Genomic DNA, 18,161 nt, shown 5'->3' on the forward strand with positions numbered 1-18,161 from the left:
AGATCTCAACCTGGGGCTTGTGAAAGGGTGTCAGGGGATTGCAACTATCATGCCCTTCCCATATAGCTGCATGGGAAGAGTCCTAGATAGGTCCCAGCTACATGGGAGGGGTGAGTCACAGGCTGGTTAAGCACCGCTGATGCATTTGGTTATACAGGTTCCTTTCTATGAAATAGTTTATTCAGGTGCTGTGTCTGTAATAGTGACTACCACAGAACGTTGGACAAATCTCATCAACTCTGCACTTTGTGATGCATTGGGGGGTTTTCTGGTGGCGAGCAGGTTAGAGAGGGAAGCAATTGCTTTTCAATTTAAAACCATCTAACCGATTCCTTCAAAAGGCATCAAGCTTATTTTATTTACGATGAAATTTTAGGTACGGAGAAACTTTCTCGCTTTAGATTGTTTTCATGCAGTTTATGTGCTTTAATGGATTGTTGGTGAAAGCGATGCCAGTTTTGACAGATTGTTGATTAAGGGACTGGGGGGCCTCCCACACTTTTAATGAAGCCTGGCACAGTCCTTGAAGTCTAAATTTTCACATATGGAGCTCTGGGCAAAAAAAGACAGGCCGAGGGCCCAGCAGGAATAATGGAGTGTATCAGCCCACAAAGGAGTGTGAGATAAGAACTTCAATGAGCAGGCCAGCAAAGGGGTCAGTGCTTGAAGCAACATGTTATGTTGGCAGGCAAAAAGGAGCAGCCTTGGGAGAGCTGCAGCCTAGGGTCTCAATCGGTAAGCACCGTCTGACCCATGTATCCAAAATGGTTGTTGTTACCCTGCTACCCTTGTGTTAAAGCAAGATTGAAGGAATGATTGTTGCTGGGCAGCTGCCAAAAAAAGTGTATAAAAACAAACAACTACCTTCTCTTGCTGCAATGCTTTTTGTGGGAATTAGTGGTCTTTGCCCTTATTTTTAATAAATCTTTAACTCCTTTTCTTCTTTCTCCTCTGTTAATTAGCATCAATGGTTACCTTTTCTGAGGAGGAGAAAGTATTTGGGCCTCACAGTTGTTAGTGTGGAACACAGCATCACAAAGGTAGCAGCTCACAGGCTTTCCCTCTGTATATATCTCAATAGGTTTGATATCTTCCCTATTGAGCAATTATTTAAAATAAACTGTTACGACTGCTTCAAAAAAACTTCACCTAGCATGAAGATGAAAAATGCTTTTACTGTCCCAATGTTTCATTGGCTGCTGCTGTAGTTTGAGCTGCCACAGATTTCACACCCAAGACAAGATAGTGTAAGTTGTTTTAGGTAAGAGTTAAACTTTATCTCTGGTTTTATTCAAGCTCTTAATGCTTGTTTTAAAAGCACCTTTCACAGCAGCTACATTTAAGGGCAGGGGGGTAAATAGAGTGTTGTACATTTAAGAGGCCAAATAAAGCACCTCTTCCTGGAAATACATCCAGAAAGCCTATTCATCAAAATAGATTACATGGAACTCTGTGTGGTGAGAGCAGGGCAATTTTCGAGCATTGGAAAGAGCTTGTAACAAACAAACAATTAGCACTAAAAAAAAAATCCTATCATTCTGAAAGGTTGGCTATATAAACTAGCGTAGCTCTGAACACAGATGAATCAGACTTCCTCAGACACGTTGTGAAAGTTATACCAGTAACGACACAGATTATATTTTTCTCGCATATATTGGGTATAAACATGGTTTCTGTCTAATTCTTATTCCTCTATTTTAACTATAGATAGGAGATCGTTGTGGCAGGTACAAATAGTTTTATTCTATAACAATCACAGTACTAATTCAGGACCACGTGGAATTTCAATATTTATCTCAGGTTTCAGAGTAGCAGATGTGTTAGTCTGTATCCATAAAAAGAAAAGGAGTCCTTGTGGCACCTTAGAGACTAACAAATTTATTCGAGCATAAGCTTTCGTGAGCTACAGCTCACTTCATCGGATGCATGCAGTGGAAAATACAGTGGGGAGATTTTATATACACAGAGAACATGAAACAATGGGTGTTACCATACGCACTGTAACAAGAGTGATCACTTAAGGTGAGCTATTACCAGCAGGAGAGCCGGGGGAGGGGGGGACCTTTTGTAGTGAAAATCAAGGTGAGCCATTTTCAGCAGTTGACAAGAACGTGATAGGAACAGTAGGGGGGGAAATAAACATGGGGAAATAGTTTTACTTTGTGTAATGACACATCCACTCCCAGTCTTTATTCAAGCCTAAGTTAATTGTATCCAGTTTGCAAATTAATTCCAATTCAGCAGTCTCTCGTTGGAGTCTGTTTTTGAAGTTTTTTTGTTGAAGAATTGCCACTTTTAGGTCTGTAATCATAGAATCATAGAATATCAGGGTTGGAAGGGACCTCGGGAGGTCATCTAATCCAACCCCTTGCTCAAATCGAGTGACCAAAGAGAGTGAAGTGTCCTCCGACTGGTTTTTGAATGTTATAATTCTGGACGTCTGATTTGTGTCCATTTATTTTTTTATGTAGAGACTGTCCAGTTAGGCCAATGTACGTGACAGAGGGGCATTGCTGGCACATGATGGCATATATCACATTGGTAGATGTGCAGGTGAACGAGCCTCTGATAGTGTGGCTGATGTGATTAGGCCCTGTGATGGTGTCCCCTGAATAGATATGTGGACACAGTTGGCAACGGGCTTTGTTGCAAGGATAGGTTCCTGGGTCAGTGGTTCTGTTGTGTGGTGTGTGGTTGCTGGTGAGTATTTGCTTCAGGTTGGGGGGCTGTCTGTAAGCAAGGACTGGCCTGTCTCCGAAGATCTGTGAGAGCGATGGATCGTCCTTCAGGATAGGTTGTAGATCCTTGATGATGCGTTGGAGAGGTTTTAGTTGGGGGCTGAAGGTGATGGCTAGTGGCGTTCTGTTATTTTCTTTGTTGGGCCTGTCCTGTAGTAGGTGACTTCTGGGTACTCTTCTGGCTCTGTCAATCTGTTTCTTCACTTCAGCAGTTGGGTACTGTAGTTGTAAGAACGCTTGATAGAGATTTTGTAGGTGTTTGTCTCTGTCTGAAGGGTTGGAGCAAATGCGGTTGTATCGTAGAGCTTGGCTGTAGACAATGGATCGTGTGGTGTGGTCTGGATGAAAGCTGGAGGCATGTAGGTAGGCATAGCGGTCAGTAGGTTTCCGGTATAGGGTGGTGTTTATGTGACCATTGCTTATTAGCACCATAGTGTCTAGGAAGTGGATCTCTTGTGTGGACTGGCCCAGGCTGAGGGTGATGGTGGGATGGAAATTGTTGAAATCATGGTGGAATTCCTCAAGGGCTTCTTTTCCATGGGTCCAGATGATGAAGATATCATCAATGTAGCGCAATTAGAGTAGGGGCATTAGGGGACGAGAGCTGAGGAAGCGTTGTTCTAAGTCAGCCATAAAAATGTGGCATACTGTGGGGCCATGCGGGTACCCATAGCAGTGCCGCTGATTTATCTCAGCCAAGCTTGCTGCTGCCAGTGAATCAAATACACAGCTGCCCAGGAACTCTGGTCATTTTTCAGGTCCACCATCTTCTGAGGGGGAGAACAGTAGTTCATCCCAGAGTAATTCTTCACAGCAATCAACCTACAGGATGTGTGTATTCAACCTTCTGGTAAAATTAACATGCAATCAAGTTCTTTGCTTTGCAGTGACATCTATTCACTGCTAATGTGTTGCACTATCCTGTTGCCTAGCATCAGCCTCAGAGGTCTTTAGAAAGATGTTGGTAATGTTAATGGTTCATATTTGTCAGCAGGAAGTAGGTATGCTACTGTTCACACAACAGATTTGTTAGAGTGGTGTGTGAGGAGATGGCAAAACAGAACTGGAAACTGATTGTGGTCTAGATGGAAATATGTGGTAGGGAGTGAACCAAAAAACACACTTCGCTTGGGAGCATGGACTTTGTAGCTAATGTCAGAGTACCCTGAAATAGAAGGCATGAGTGACTGAGATTTGGCCAGGTTTCCCCAGTAGTTATATACATGCCACCCATGAGGAGGGTGCAAATGGACTTCATTAGGCATTATAAGTTATTGCATAGTAAATGGATGCCCGGATCAATGTTACACGTCCACATTTCAGAAAGTTGACACTAGTTGCATGGAAGAAGGGTCAACGGGGCTGGATTATGCTGGTCCTGATCTCTACAAAAGTTAAAGCATTATCCTCCTTTAAATCTCTCCTTAAAACTCTCTGTGGCCCTGAAGCCTAAAAAAAACTTGACAGCAGTTAGGCTGTTGGTATGCTGGGACCAGCACGTTATTATGCTGCCCCGTATTGTCTCATTGTTGTACTCCCTCATCGGTCGGTCTGTCTATCCAGCTGTTTGTTGTCTCTTGCCTAGAACGTAAGCTGTCTGGTGCAAGGACTGTGTCTTTTTATTCTGTGTTTGTACAGCACCTAGCACAATAGGGTCCTGGTCCATGACTAGGGCTCCTAGGCGCTATGATAATACAAATAGTAAATAATAATAATATAGGAATGCTGTGGTTCTCACAACAGCAAACTGTAGTTTTCTCCTGGACTTAACAGGCTGATTGAACATCTGCGTGAATGCCCAGGAGCCTTGTGAGGAATCACAGGACTACAGGGAAAACGGTCTGCTCAAATGAAACTTGGCTATCAGTCAATTTCTAGGTTTCAGAGTAGCAGCCGTGTTAGTCTGTATCCGCAAAAAGAAAAGGAGTACTTGTGGCACCTAGGAGACTAACAAATTTATTTGAGCATAAGTTTTCGTGAGCTACAGCTCACTTCATCAGATGCATTCAGTACAAGTACTCCTTTTCTTGACACTAATGCGGTTTTCTTGGTACTGTGGAGTATACAGGATTCGTTGAGAGAACAAGAAGCTTTCATTCATTGTGATGTGTGAGCAGTGACCAGGAGAGAGAACCAAAGGATCTCCTGGAGGAATTGTAACTTCAGTGTTCCAGGGAAGAATTGTCTTCCCAAACCATTTCTGTGGAGGGTGACCATAGACATGTGGAAGAGGATAGGTGAATACCTAGTTTGTTCTACTTATGCAGTTAATAGTGTTTTGTATCTTCTAAACTAGCCCTTTCCTCTCATGTTAATTGACATTGTCTTTTCTCTTCGCTTTGATGAACTGCGCTCTGAAAGGTTGTGCTTTCACTGGTCAGCCAGAAATGTGTATTGACATCAGTAGCCGTTATTGATGCAGTAAGGATTCTAGGGCATCTGTAGCACTCTAATGAACAGTCGTGATCCGTAGAGTGCCATAAATCCAAGCTATCTCTGCCATAAAAGATACGGGTTTTCACATTGCTTTAGGAATTGCTATATGTATGTGGCTGGCCTAGTTAAAGTTATCTGATGTGGTCAAAAGGGATTCTCCCTGCTTTCCTCTTGAAAACTTCCAATTGTGGTTTATAAGATCCAGCTAATCTCAGTACTTGGCTGAATATTTCTAAGTCTTAAAATTGCTCACTACAATAGTTTGAATTTCTCAAGTTGTTCTTAACTCTGAAAACTTTAACTATGAATACCTCTTTCTAGTTCTGACATGTTAGAATTTTGCCAAAAGAAAATGAAAGTATAGTCATAAATAATGAGCAAAATTTCCTTCAAGAGCCACACTTTATGTATACATCCTCCCCCACTCACCCTCATATATACAGTCTTTTAAAAATATGCTTCTCATCTGAGTCATGACTTGGATAAGCTAAACCTGTATTTCCAGTACTCTATAGTCTGAAGATTAATTATGCATTTTATCACTTGGTTCTTAGATCAAAAGAAATGAAACTGCAGAGTCTGGGGTAATTTTTTTCCCCATGTAGTTGCAGTGTTCCCAGAGCTCTAGTCATTAGCATAAGGAAATCCCTCATCTTACTGGTCAAACAGTGATCAGAGCTTCTTTCCAAAACTGAAGGCAACACTTTACGTAGGTCAAGTTAGGAGTTCTCAGACTCTTTATTAGTGTGGACTACACTTTAACAGAAAGATTGCCCTGTGGATTTTTCCTCTCCCATTCATGATCACATGAACTACCTCCTCTTCCTTTGACTGTATTATTTATTATTTGTATTACTGTAGCACCGAGGAGCCCTTGTCATTGACCAAGACCCCCGTTGTGCTAGGCCCTGTACAAACAGCTAACAAAAGACACTGTGTGCCCTAAAGAGCTTACAGTCGCTGGCAATAACAGCAATTGCTTACATGGAAAAGTAATTTTAGGAAAATATTAAAATGTACTTTTAACTTTATACTGTGACTTAGCAACTGGAAACAAGGGTTAGCACCATTGGCCTAATCCAAAACTCAATGAAGTCAGAGGGAATCTTTGCATTTACTTCAGTGGGCTGTTGATCAGACCTATTGGACCAGCTAGCTCTCTGCAGACTACCCGCAAATGATCCAGGGACCACTTTCCCTGTTGTCCCCTTTTAAAAGGCAGTCTCAAGCAAACTCTTGTGTTCTGAATAATTTCAGGTTCTCAGATAGAGGGCAAGACGGGATCTTTCCTTTCCTGCTAGTGTCTTCTGCAGCCATTCAAAATCGTGGATTTGTTTGTGTTCTGCAGGCAGGGGTGATGGATGATGCTTTATTTGTTTAAGCAAAGCTGCCACAGTAAATACAAATTGACAGAAGCTTTTTTTGGTTCCGGCCACCTGAATTCTTTATTACATGGATGAAAGGCACAGACCTGGTTTTTATCATCCTACTGCTAATTATGTCACCTTATTAATACTGGGGCTGTAGTCATCATGCTATCTCCAGGGCAAATCTTGAAACTCTTAGCAGGCCCGTGAGGAAGCCAAGTTATGCTTTTAGTAGTTAGCTGGTAAAGTGAGTGTAGCTTTGTTGCTCTGTGTATATAGACTTTTTAAAGATGTTTAAATATAACTATTCTGGGAAGGAGATCTTGGCTCAGCTTGAAAGTTAGTAGGAGGTGGATTCTAAAACCTGAAAGGTTAGTATTACTTGCCCTGTATCTGTCCTGACACATCAGTCCTAAAACATTTGTCTCTGTGATGGGGGCACACTAGCCCTTAGTGCACCCCTTGCATCAGGGCATGGTGTTGCCATTATCTTCTGCTCCGGCACCTCCTGATGGCCGTCTGCCTCTTGCTGGCTCTTCTGTGGGTCAGCCCTCTGGCCAGGTCACAAAGCCCAAACCCCTTCTGGGATAATGAAATGTCCAGCTGTAAGTCCAACCCGAAGAGATCCAAATAATATCTGCTTCTGCCCCTCTTGGGACAAACTAATAGCTTTTTCTCAAGCAGCATTCTCCACACTGCCTCCCTTCGCCCAGGACGCGAGCAGCTTACCTCTGGGGTCTCCCTACTCTCATTTCTCAATACCACCTCCCCCCCGCCACCGGAGCTTAATCTGCTCCCTGTGAGTTTTTCCCAGTCTGCTGTAGGCTCTAGTTTACAACTCCCCCAGTTATCACTATGCCCTAACTCAGGGCTTCCCCCCATAGGAGTCTGCACTGCTTTGCCTGGGTTCCCCCAGGGAGAGAACTCTTCTCCTTCCTCTCATGTGGAATCTTTCCTTCAATGATCTTCACCTTCCTACTCCCTTCTCAGGATCCAGTTTCAAAACTGTAGGACTTTCTGGTCTGGAGACCCCTGTCAGCTCTCTTCCCTGTGCCTAATCGCAGGTGCTACCCATTGTCTCCCTTCCCCGAGGACCCTGCCAGCTCTTTGGGGCTCTTACTGTCAACTGCAAGTACTTGTTCAGGGTTTGCCCCCACAGAGGCCTACTGTACATCTGGTGGGTTCCTCGCAGCTTGCAACAATTGCAGACCATCTCCAGAGAGCCTTCCCTTTCTCTTCCTTCCGCTACTCAACTTCCTCCTTTGTACTGTTCTAGCAGCTGCTTTCTAGCTCAGCTGCTCCATTACTGTGAGCTAACGGGTGCGACCTGGAACACCTGATTGCTCCCAGGTGTAGCCCACAGGGTCATCACGGGGCCAGTTAGGCCTTGATCCTTCCTGAAAGGTCACTGGCCCCATGACAGCCTTGAATGGAAGACATATTGATCAGATCTGTACCTCTGCCACGGTTTATCATGATGATTGACTTGATCGTGACCTGAGCTACTCTGGGAGAAGAATATACAGAGGAAGGGTGGGTGTCTCAAGTGACCAGATGTACTTGTTCCCCTCATGAACTATGTTTGTTTATCTTTAAATGTAAAGTATAGCTACTCATAGCCCCTCCTTTCGTAATGAACAGAACCCTGCAAAGTTCAAAGATAGCTGTGAACACACTTCAACCCTTCAGCGCATCAAGGAGTAAAGAGATGAAGAGTCAATAAGCACTTGTGTTTATGATTATCAGATAATTTTTAAATTTTTCTGCATAAAATAGCAGAGGGGTTTGAAATTTAAAGAATGTTATGTCACAGTAAGAGTTGCTTGTATTTGCTGAGGATACACAGAAGATCCTTAATGCTGTGGTAGCTTTTGAATGACAGGAGAGAAGAATTCTACTTGTACAGGACCTTTCAGCTGAGGATTTCAAAATATTTACAGACATGTAAGCCAAATAAAACCCATCTGGTAGATGGTGTTATCCAGGAACCAGGCACAGGGAGGTTAACCAATTTGCCCAAATGTAAGAGACAGTATCTACAGGAACTCATTGTCCCCTATAGCACAATATCCATTTTCTATAGCTGTACCATTCACAGGGCTGGCTCTGAGATTCTTCTGTAAAGCCTGTCTGGTTGCACAGTATGTCCTTCTCTCTCTCTGTTGATCTGCAAACCAGGGAGACCCAGGTTCCAGGGAAGGCTGTGGGCTACAGAGGAATGCACAGATCAATTTCAAACACATTTTCTAATCTGTGATTCACAGCCCCCCGACAGTGAAGGTTTGCTTGGAGCTCCCATAATATCAGCTAGTGCTCAATAGAGAAAAGCAAGAAAGAGGGGACATGAATTGCACGATTTACGGGTATTAATAAAAGAATTTCAACAATTTAGATTATTTCCTAATGTACATATTTGTGCTGTTTCCTCTCTGAGGTCACTTTTAAATGCCTTAATGTTTCTAAGGCTCTTGTATGCTATAACTATAGTAGTAAGGAACGAGGTCAGTGACACTTGTTGTGAAAGCTATACTTGCACCCCTGGTCTCAGAAAACATCCTGACTGTGCCTTTAAATTATTTATACAGTGCCATATGGTAGGTGTGCATGGCATTTTACAAATAGATGAAAAGACGGACCATTGCTTTAAGGCACTTATTGCATAGCCTTTTGTATTAATGTTTATGGCAAAGCCCAGAGACTGCATTCAGGCTCATATCATTGTTGTACACCGTTAGACATGGCCCCTCCTCGAAGGAACTTGTAGTCTAAGAAAGCCCTTAGTAATAAAAAGGTAATTTCATCATAACACTATCATGCTGGCAGAATCTGGATGGCAAAGTTGAGGTTTTCTCATGAAAAAATGGAATGAACTGAACAAAGCAGACCACCTTGAACTGCACTGCTCTCACTTTAAAATTGAAATACACAAAGGAGACATCTGTCCTTTAAAATTATTGCAAAGTGGTATTGCATTCAGATCAGCTAATCTCTTGTTAAGTAGCTTTGCTAACCTAGATTAATTCACTACGGGGCAACTCTGCTTCTAAAACTAAAGCAACAGAATCAGAGTTGTGAGCTATATTCTGCCAGACTTAGCATCCACCTACCTCACCCCCTGGAAAAGATTCAGGAAATTGGTAGGAGGTAAACTCACATGGTTCATATAAAATTGCTTCATAGTAAGTCTTGATTAAGGTATATTTAGCCTCTGATGTTACCCTGAAGTTTACTGAGAAGGGCTTGGATTAAGCAGAATGCCAATAGTAAGGCAGGGGTCACAGACCTGGGAAAAACCAAAGGGCCAAACTAACAACAGATTATGTATTTTCAACAAAATGTTTATTTTTCAGCCTTTACAGATGGACACACATCACCGTGCTCTAGTCTATTGAGCCTGACACATAGGTCAAGCTGGATATAGAATTAGGCTGACGGGGCGGTTTCAGATCAGACGAGGGAACTGCTTCATTAATCAGGTCGACGTCTGTGGTGCCATGCCTGTTTCTGACCCTGCTGGGAGGAGGAAATATGGAGAGGAAGGTGTAGGACAATACATATCTGCCTGGCTAAGTGCAGTGTGTAAACAGAATGAAGATTGAAAGTACAGACATCTTGCATGCACAATTACAATCAACAGCAAGGTCCATCAGCATTGTTGCATTTCAAGCCAGAAGCTCAGCAATGTCCTGATCCCCCTTCATCCCCCTTTCCTCAAAAAAGAAAAAAAAGGAAAAAAAGAAAAAAGACATTTGGATCTAATTACAGGATGGAACGTTACAAGCTAGAACAGAGGGCTAGAAATAAGAATAAACCTTGAGATTGCTTGTGGGTAGAATTAGGAGTCAGTCATACTTTCACTCCTGTTCAATTGAATATTGATCATTGAAGTATCTGCAGAGAGAGCTTCCTTCTTTTTCCCTTAATAGTTTATAATTTGCTCCTAGTGATGAAACTCCAGGTATACCATGGGCACATTGGTGTGGAACATCCTTCACTCTTTCCCTCTCAGTGTGAAATTGATAATGGTGGTTTGTAGGATTCTATGTCTCCCTGCCTGTTCTGGGGTGTGTTTTTGAAACCCATGTCAAGCAATATTTTACTAATAAGTAATAAGCAGAACAAAGCATTAGTAGTCATCATGGCTCTTTTGTTTCTAACTCTGAATATACTGTAATGTAGTAAGCCCTAATGTAGCATGCCTCTCTAAGGTATAAACAGACTTAGACTATAAACGAGCAGTACTAAAGGGTTGGTAATTGTCTTCAAATTGCTGAATAAAAATTTAGTTAAAACTTCTCTGTATTATAAGTCTCGTGGTCTCTCTCAAACAGGAAGCATCCTTGGCAGGGAGGCCCAATCCTGCTCCTCTTAAGGACAATGGCAACGCTCCCATTGGCATCAGTGGGAGCAAGAACAGTCCTGTTGCCTAGCTGGATGGCAGAGTCCATTCTTTCAGTTTCCGTGCTCCCCAACCCTTTTCTGGCATTTAACTTCTTAATTTGAGCTGACTGGAAAAAACCTGTGGACAAAAGTGGGGGGAGAGATTTTGTCTTCCCTAGAAATGGGTGGAAAAATAGGTGAGGGAGGGGAGAAACTTAAATTGATATTAGTTGTCTGCAGTAATTTACACCGCCAGATGGTAATTGTTTGACATTAAATTGTCGATTGATCTGGTACAAGATTAGATAATCAATACTTTTTTAACGAGCCATGTGAAAGATGAACAGAAGTGTGCTTTTATCTTCAGAGTGGGCAGGAGAGGGTACATCTCTGCTGATATCTGTCTTTGAAAGGGATAAGAGACATTTCAAAATCCATGGTGGCGGCTCAGAAGAGAGATTTGGGTGGGGGTCAAGAAAAACAAGAGGAGATTGATGTGTCTCCTTGACACTGATGAGCTCCAGTGCAGAAGCAGATTGGAGGCGTTTCTGTGAAGCAAATTTTGTAGCCCCAGCTAGGTAATAATGGCAAAGACCCATGTGCCCAAGGCAACCAGGGGCCATTGTAGGCAAAAGGCAGCTACAGAGATACTTCTGAATGAATAATGCCTGTGGATTTTTTTGCAGCAGAAGTTTGAAAGTCGTATAGTTATTTCATATTTATATTATAGTAGCAACTAGAGGTCCCAGTCAGAAGCTGGGGTGCATTTGTGCTAGGTGCTGTTCCAACACATACAAAGACAGGCTTTCCCCGCACAGCTTACCAACTTCCAAATGTTGCATGTGTGTGGTTTAGCCAGTACCTGTTGTTCCTGTACACTGCGTGCTTGCAGCAGTGGATTCTGCCAGGCCCAGTTTCCATCGAACGCTTGAGTCAGGTTTGTGGCGTGTACAGGAGAGGGCTGGGTTATTTGGTGAGGTAGATTGAGGGGGAGCAAGGGAAGCTATAACACAAGGTGGAGTGTGCTTAACCGCCTAGTGGGGACCAGCAGCAGAGCCCAGATACAGGAACTAGCACATGGAATCTCTCTGGGTGGGCAGAGACAGTGTTTCCAAATGTGTGAGGCATGGGCAGCGGGGGAAGCTTCCTCTGGGGGGAGGCTAACTCTCTGTCCTGCCTCTTCTGCCTGCGGCCCTACCCACACTGCATCCCCACACCCTTCCCCGCTCAGCCCCTCCACCGCACCTCCTGAAGGGAAGGGGGATATGTAGAATTAACCAGATGGGCACAGACAAGCCCTTCTTGTTCTTCAGAATCTCGGCTTTCACTGGAAAAGGAAAAAAAGGAGGTCCCTCGCTGTTGTGGTCAGAAAGCAAACCCTCCAGCCGTGAAGCACATGCAACAAATGCAAAGGTACCTGCCTGAGATGGCAGGCAGCCTGAAACAAAAATTGTGAAGTGTGAACTTGCCCTGGTAATTTCAGTGGGTGCTGAGTTGGATGTCCATGAGGATACTTTCAATGTCAACATGGTTAACAACTGACTTACTCAAAATGTGTAAGAGAGGAGAGGAGTTGTTTGTTTCCCAAAGTGTGCGGGGGTCCAAAGGCATAGCTGCTGGAGAGAGGAAGGGGCATGGGAGATGTTTACATTAAAATGGGTAGGTCTTTAATAGCATACGGCAAAGTGGGGGGTGGGGAAACACCATTGTTTTCATTTTCCTAAAGAGGCTCAGCTGTCAAATGTTTGTGAAACACTGGGTAACAGGAAGGGAGTGGAAGGAGAGATGCCAAGAGGAGGAAGTTTAAAATGGGATTGCTCTGTGACATACTAGAGGTGCTCAGGATGCTTTGTTTGTTTATCTCTGCCACCACCTTTCCTCCCTCTTATTTTTGTTTCTCTGTTTTATTTTTGTTGTCTCCTGTTTTTCCTGTGGTCTTTCCTCCTCATCACCCTTTATTGTCTCTTCCCCCTCTTCTATTCTTTTCCTTTCCCCTTACCCTCCACCCAGTTTGTACACAGTCCTTCCCACTGATGTTCCCCAGATGTGCTGCTTATTACTGAACAGCTTCACCCAGCATAACTCAACCTCCAGGACAGGAAGTGCTGTATCTGGATTGCTTCCTGATTCTGGATTGCTACATCTTTGCTTCCTCAGCTGCAGGTAGAACCAAAGAACACTTCTTTCTCCTGCTGCTACACTGTAGTAGGACTAGCAAAACGACTGGGACAGGAAATGAGAATAATGTGCCCTAGGCGGTCTGCTTTCAATCAGCCTAAATGACACATCAAGAAGCTGCCTCCCTTTTCCCTTCAGTATTGCCCCGTCACATGGTAGTGGGGAGGGATCTCTCTCAAAATGGCTGACTTGTGTTTTGGTGCAGCAAAAAAATGAATGGAAGTCTCTTTGGGGAAATAGGGCATGACTGTGCTGGCCTAAAAGCTTCTAAGCAAATGCCAGAGTAACCTAACAAATCTTCTAAGACAGAGAACACTGAAGGGGGAAGAGGGAGAACCTGATTCCAGAACCTTCTTAATATCCGCCCCAGTCTCTGTGCTAACTTTCCTAGTCCCTAGAGATGGTGTCTAGAGTGGCGATAGCTGAAAGGGTTGGATCCTCACACAGTGGTTTAGGGAATCCTAGAGTAACTCTGGTAGATCTAGGAGAAAGGGTTTGCAGAGCTAAAGCCCACATGGCAGGTTCTCACAGTCTGCCTTTGGGCCACACAGTTAAGATGATGACACACATGCAGACTTCAAGCATTGTGATATCAGTTCTGATGTACATTATATGTTCGCGTTAAGCTAATATTTGAGTGATTCCTGTAAAATGCAGATAATAGATGTGTCTGGTTTAATGCCTTTTTTCCTGAGTTTTCTGAAAAAGTGATGTTTGCCTTATTTATAAAACAAACGCATTGCCTTACTTGTTTGCGATTCGGTTTAGTCCACTCAGAAAAAAAAACTGTGTTGATGTTGAGGGGGAAGGGTGTAGAAAGCCATCAATTTTCCTTACTGTCCACTAGATGTCAGCAGAGAACCTGCAATATCTGCCTCCTGCTTCTAGCATCCATTTCAGTATCAGAAATATTATATAATGTGGTGATTCTGAAACTATGTCAAGATCATGATGGGTGGGGAGTTTCCAAATGCAAGTGGTGGGTGAAGAGTTGTGCGTCCAATTGCTGTCAAACTGTTTACTTCATCTAACATAGAGCACAGTGGCAAAGTTTCTTGAATAGGAAAGATTACCTGATTTTCTTATCCTAATCCTCAACACTTCCTCTAAAGTGACATCATGTCTCTGAGGCTGGGAAGACTAATATTGAAAGGTGTATATCCACATAGTGAGGCAAAAAATAGCTGATTTCAGTTGTTCAAAGAACTTTGTACACAAAGCATGTAGTACATTCAGTAGAAATGGTTCATGTTGATTTCTGGTGGCAGTGGTGTTTCACCTTCTCCTTCGGGCACGTTTTGGAATATATTGTACATTTCAAATGGCTGAGCTTTCGACCTAAGGCCTTGTAGACGTAATGTATTCTTTGCTTGTGACAATGATGGTGCTTAGTCCTTTGACCTGCAATGGTGGCTTAATGGAACATATCCAGATACTAAAAAATAATTGTCACTGTGGAAAGTCAGTCAGTTCAAAATGGCCATGCACTGATCCTGGGTGTTTTTTTCCAATAGGCTCTGACTATATTTCTCCTCTTGTTTTGCAGATCACAGGCGTTATTCTTCTCGCCGTTGGAGTCTGGGGGAAGCTCACTTTAGGCACATATATCTCTCTCATTGCCGAAAACTCTACCAATGCACCCTATGTGCTTATTGGGACTGGTACCACAATTATTGTCTTTGGCCTGTTTGGCTGTTTCGCCACTTGTCGTGGCAGCCCATGGATGCTGAAACTGGTAAGTAAATCAAAAGAACTGTCATGTGGCATATGTGGAAATTGCTTAATCAATGTGCTTTTATTAAGCTTAAACAGATGTTAACTGTAACAGAGGCAAACAGAAAGGTTGTAATGACCTTAATGTTCACTAAATGTCTCTCGTGCTTAAAAAAAAAAAAAAAAAAAAATCCCTTCACTGAAACCAGTCAATGAATCACACTGACTTCTCTGCAGTATACAGGACTCTGTGATGGCAATAGTGCTACCAGGGAACCAGATGTATCATTACAGACTTATTAACATCAAAAATGGCACAGCTCTGTAGCTAATTTGAAACAGATTTTTCCCAGGGTGCTTTTTAATAATACAACATGGAATGTAGGGAATACCTCGATGGTAGCATTTAGTCTAATGCACACTAACTTTTCATTTCTGGCATCCTGTATTCACCTCTATAAAAATAGGTAGACACCAGAAAAGTAAACTCCCAGCAGTATGTCTGTCCATATTTCAAAAGCAGCACAGGGATTTCCTCACTCAAATAAGCTTTCCAATGCATCTCAAAATGTAAGGAAACTGTAGGTGGAGGGAAAAAATGCACAGGTGAGTTAAACATTACACTTATATAAGAGCATTCAGGGACAAAATATAATATGTGGTAATGGGGGGGGCAGAATAGTAATGGTCAGGTTAATATGTGGTGAAAGTGAAGTGGGGCAGGGGGAATAACAGGACGGCGTCTTCTGCTACAGTGTTTTTCCCTAAAGATACGTCCTCTGACTGTCAGGGCTAACCGTGGCAGTCACTTTTCTGAACATGAAGCTTTATTTTGAACACCTGTATAAAAGTTTTTAAACCATCTTTTTCCCCTCAAAAGAAAACAGGCAAATATTTGAGTTCTGCATTGTTTGTAGGACCTATCTTACTACTCCTAGCTGCTTTGCCCTCCATTAAAAACAGTTCTCCCTTCTTCCTCCCCCCACCCCAAGCATTAAGCAACTTTTCAAACTTTTCTGCATGACAATTGAGATGAGATGTTCGGAAGATTAAGATGCAATTTCCTGTTAGAACAGCCTGTTTTGCATTGTTTGTCTTCTCAGTTATTCATTCATGTGTAGAAAAAAATCAGACCTAAACTGAAACCTCTCTTTTGCTCCCTCACTTTTGTAAAGTTTGGTTCTAAATCCAGACTTCAGTCCTGATTCACTTGGTACCTATGATTATTGCTGGTGAAATCAATGGGACTACTCATGCACTTATGTATCTTGCTGAATCAGGCCATATACCCCAATCCTGCAGTGAAATGTATGCAAGTGAACCCTGGTACCTTTGCAGAGTCCTGTTGACTTCACCGGAGTTCCACACAAATACAGAGAGTCTGCCTGCATTCATCTCACTGCAGTATCAGGGCCTTAACAACATGGGAACCACCTCTCTGCAGTGTGAATGTATGTTTAACTAACTAACTAACTAACTAACTATATATATATATATGCAACTGTCAAGAAATGTCATTTTATGCACATCAAACAACCTAATAATGGGAGAGTGTCCTGCAGTTATTGGTAGTTACAGCACATGCAAGGTGTCCTATATCTCGCCCTCTAAAAACATTAGTTTTTTCCTGTCTTTAGAGGAAATCTGGAGGCAGAAGCTTAAACTCGGAATTGTTTGCATAAGAACTAAAAGGTTCGGACACAACTCTGCCCCTCACTCTGACTTGTGTTTTGTCTTGTTTCTTTGCTTTCAGTATGCCATGTTCTTGTCCCTGGTGTTTCTGGCAGAGCTAGTGGCTGGCATTTCAGGATTTGTATTTCGCCATGAGGTGAGTGGAAATGAATTTAGGTTATAAACGGCGCTGCCTCTCTAAGCAGGATTTGCTGAAGCCTCTCAGAACATGTACAATATACTGGTTGTTGACTTCAGCAATTCCATATGCATCATGAGTGATGTAGCTATTTTTTGGCAGTAATACGTGCAGCCCTCTAAAAACTGATATGATTCCAAATGAAAGGATTTAGCCAAAGCTTTGAGTCTTAGCTGTCTGATATTTACTCTGGAGCTATCTTTCTTTATATGTCCATCTTGTAAGATCTTCTTTACCCTGTTACATATGCTGAGGTTTGCAAAATAGGTTAAATACTTTGCTTAGATACAGCTACTTCAGCCAGGGAGGCATTTGGTTGTGTAATGCAGAGAGGATTTTCGAGACTGCAAAGCCAAACCAAACTAGTTTCCTTGATGTTGTGTAAAACGTTTTTTTCTTTTCCAGTGTGCCACTGTCCTGAGAGTAGAGTGAGGCTAGAAATAGCTAGAGATAGTAAACTAGTTAGAAAGATGCCTTGTGAGAACAATACAGTCTGAATTTGTGGCAGCATTGTTACTTTGTCCATTTTACCTAGAACTGTCTTTGTTTTAAGCCCAGGATCTCATGCATCTTTTAAACTGAACCAGGACAGTAACTTTGTAGTATCTCTTCCTCACTTCTTACTCGTAGGAGAATTCTGAGCCAAAAAATTAAAAATTCTGCACCAAAAATAATTAATATTCTGTGCACAATATTTTAAAATTCTGCATATTTTATTTGTCAAAATAACACATTATAATCACACCAGTTTCATTTATTTTGGTAATTTATTTCAAAATACCTGTCAGCAAGTATGTCCGTTACAATGCAGACAACAAAAAAGATCCAGGAAATGTTTGTTGACGACAAATAGATTCCTTACTAGGCATATTAACACAGAACTTTGAGTAATAATTCATTTAAACTACAGTACACAAACATATTTCCTGCACCCCTCAAAAGCAGTTCAAAGGCTTGGGGGAGTCAGGGATAATGGCGGAGCTGAGGAAGAGGGACGTAATTGCTGGGAAGGAGCCTGGGAGTGAACCACCCCCCCCCCCGCACCTCTGGGGTCCGGGCTGCCAGCCTGGGGTCCCGGCTGCTGGCCCCATGCCCTCAGGTCTGCGCAGGGCAGCAGCAGAGCCCCAGGCGCGGAGTCGGCAGCGAATGGAGTCCCGGGCACGGGGCCAGCAATGGGATCCCGGGCACGGGGCCAGCAATGGGATCCCGGGCATGCAGAGCTGCAGCGGAGCCTAACGGTTAGATGTTTAACCAGTACAACTTTAATAGTTTAAACGTTTACTTTTTTAAAACATTATTTGAATCCCTAGACTCAATGTTATCACCCCACTAGCTCCTGTGACCCCCCAGAAGCAGTGTGCCCTGCTTTGTCTGTGTGTGTCCCCCCATATCCCTTGCCTCCTCACCTGGCCCCATAGGCAGGACGCTGTGAGGAAGGCAGCCTCTGTCCCCTTCCTCTCCATGGCTGGCTGCTCCAGC

At 42.9% G+C, this 18,161-nt stretch overlaps 1 protein-coding gene across 1 annotated transcript in view; it reads left to right on the plus strand.

Annotated features, from left to right (window-relative positions):
• TSPAN7 (tetraspanin 7) overlaps positions 1-18,161 on the plus strand; it is a 186,219-nt gene that overhangs the window by 136,603 nt on the left and 31,455 nt on the right. The window contains exons 2-3 of the mRNA XM_074968869.1: positions 14,646-14,834; positions 16,566-16,640. Coding sequence (XP_074824970.1) covers positions 14,646-14,834; positions 16,566-16,640 — 264 coding nt within the window. The remainder of the gene's footprint in view (positions 1-14,645; positions 14,835-16,565; positions 16,641-18,161) is intronic.

This window comes from Natator depressus, chromosome 1 (assembly GCF_965152275.1).
Source record: "Natator depressus isolate rNatDep1 chromosome 1, rNatDep2.hap1, whole genome shotgun sequence".
NCBI lineage: Eukaryota > Metazoa > Chordata > Testudines > Cheloniidae > Natator > Natator depressus.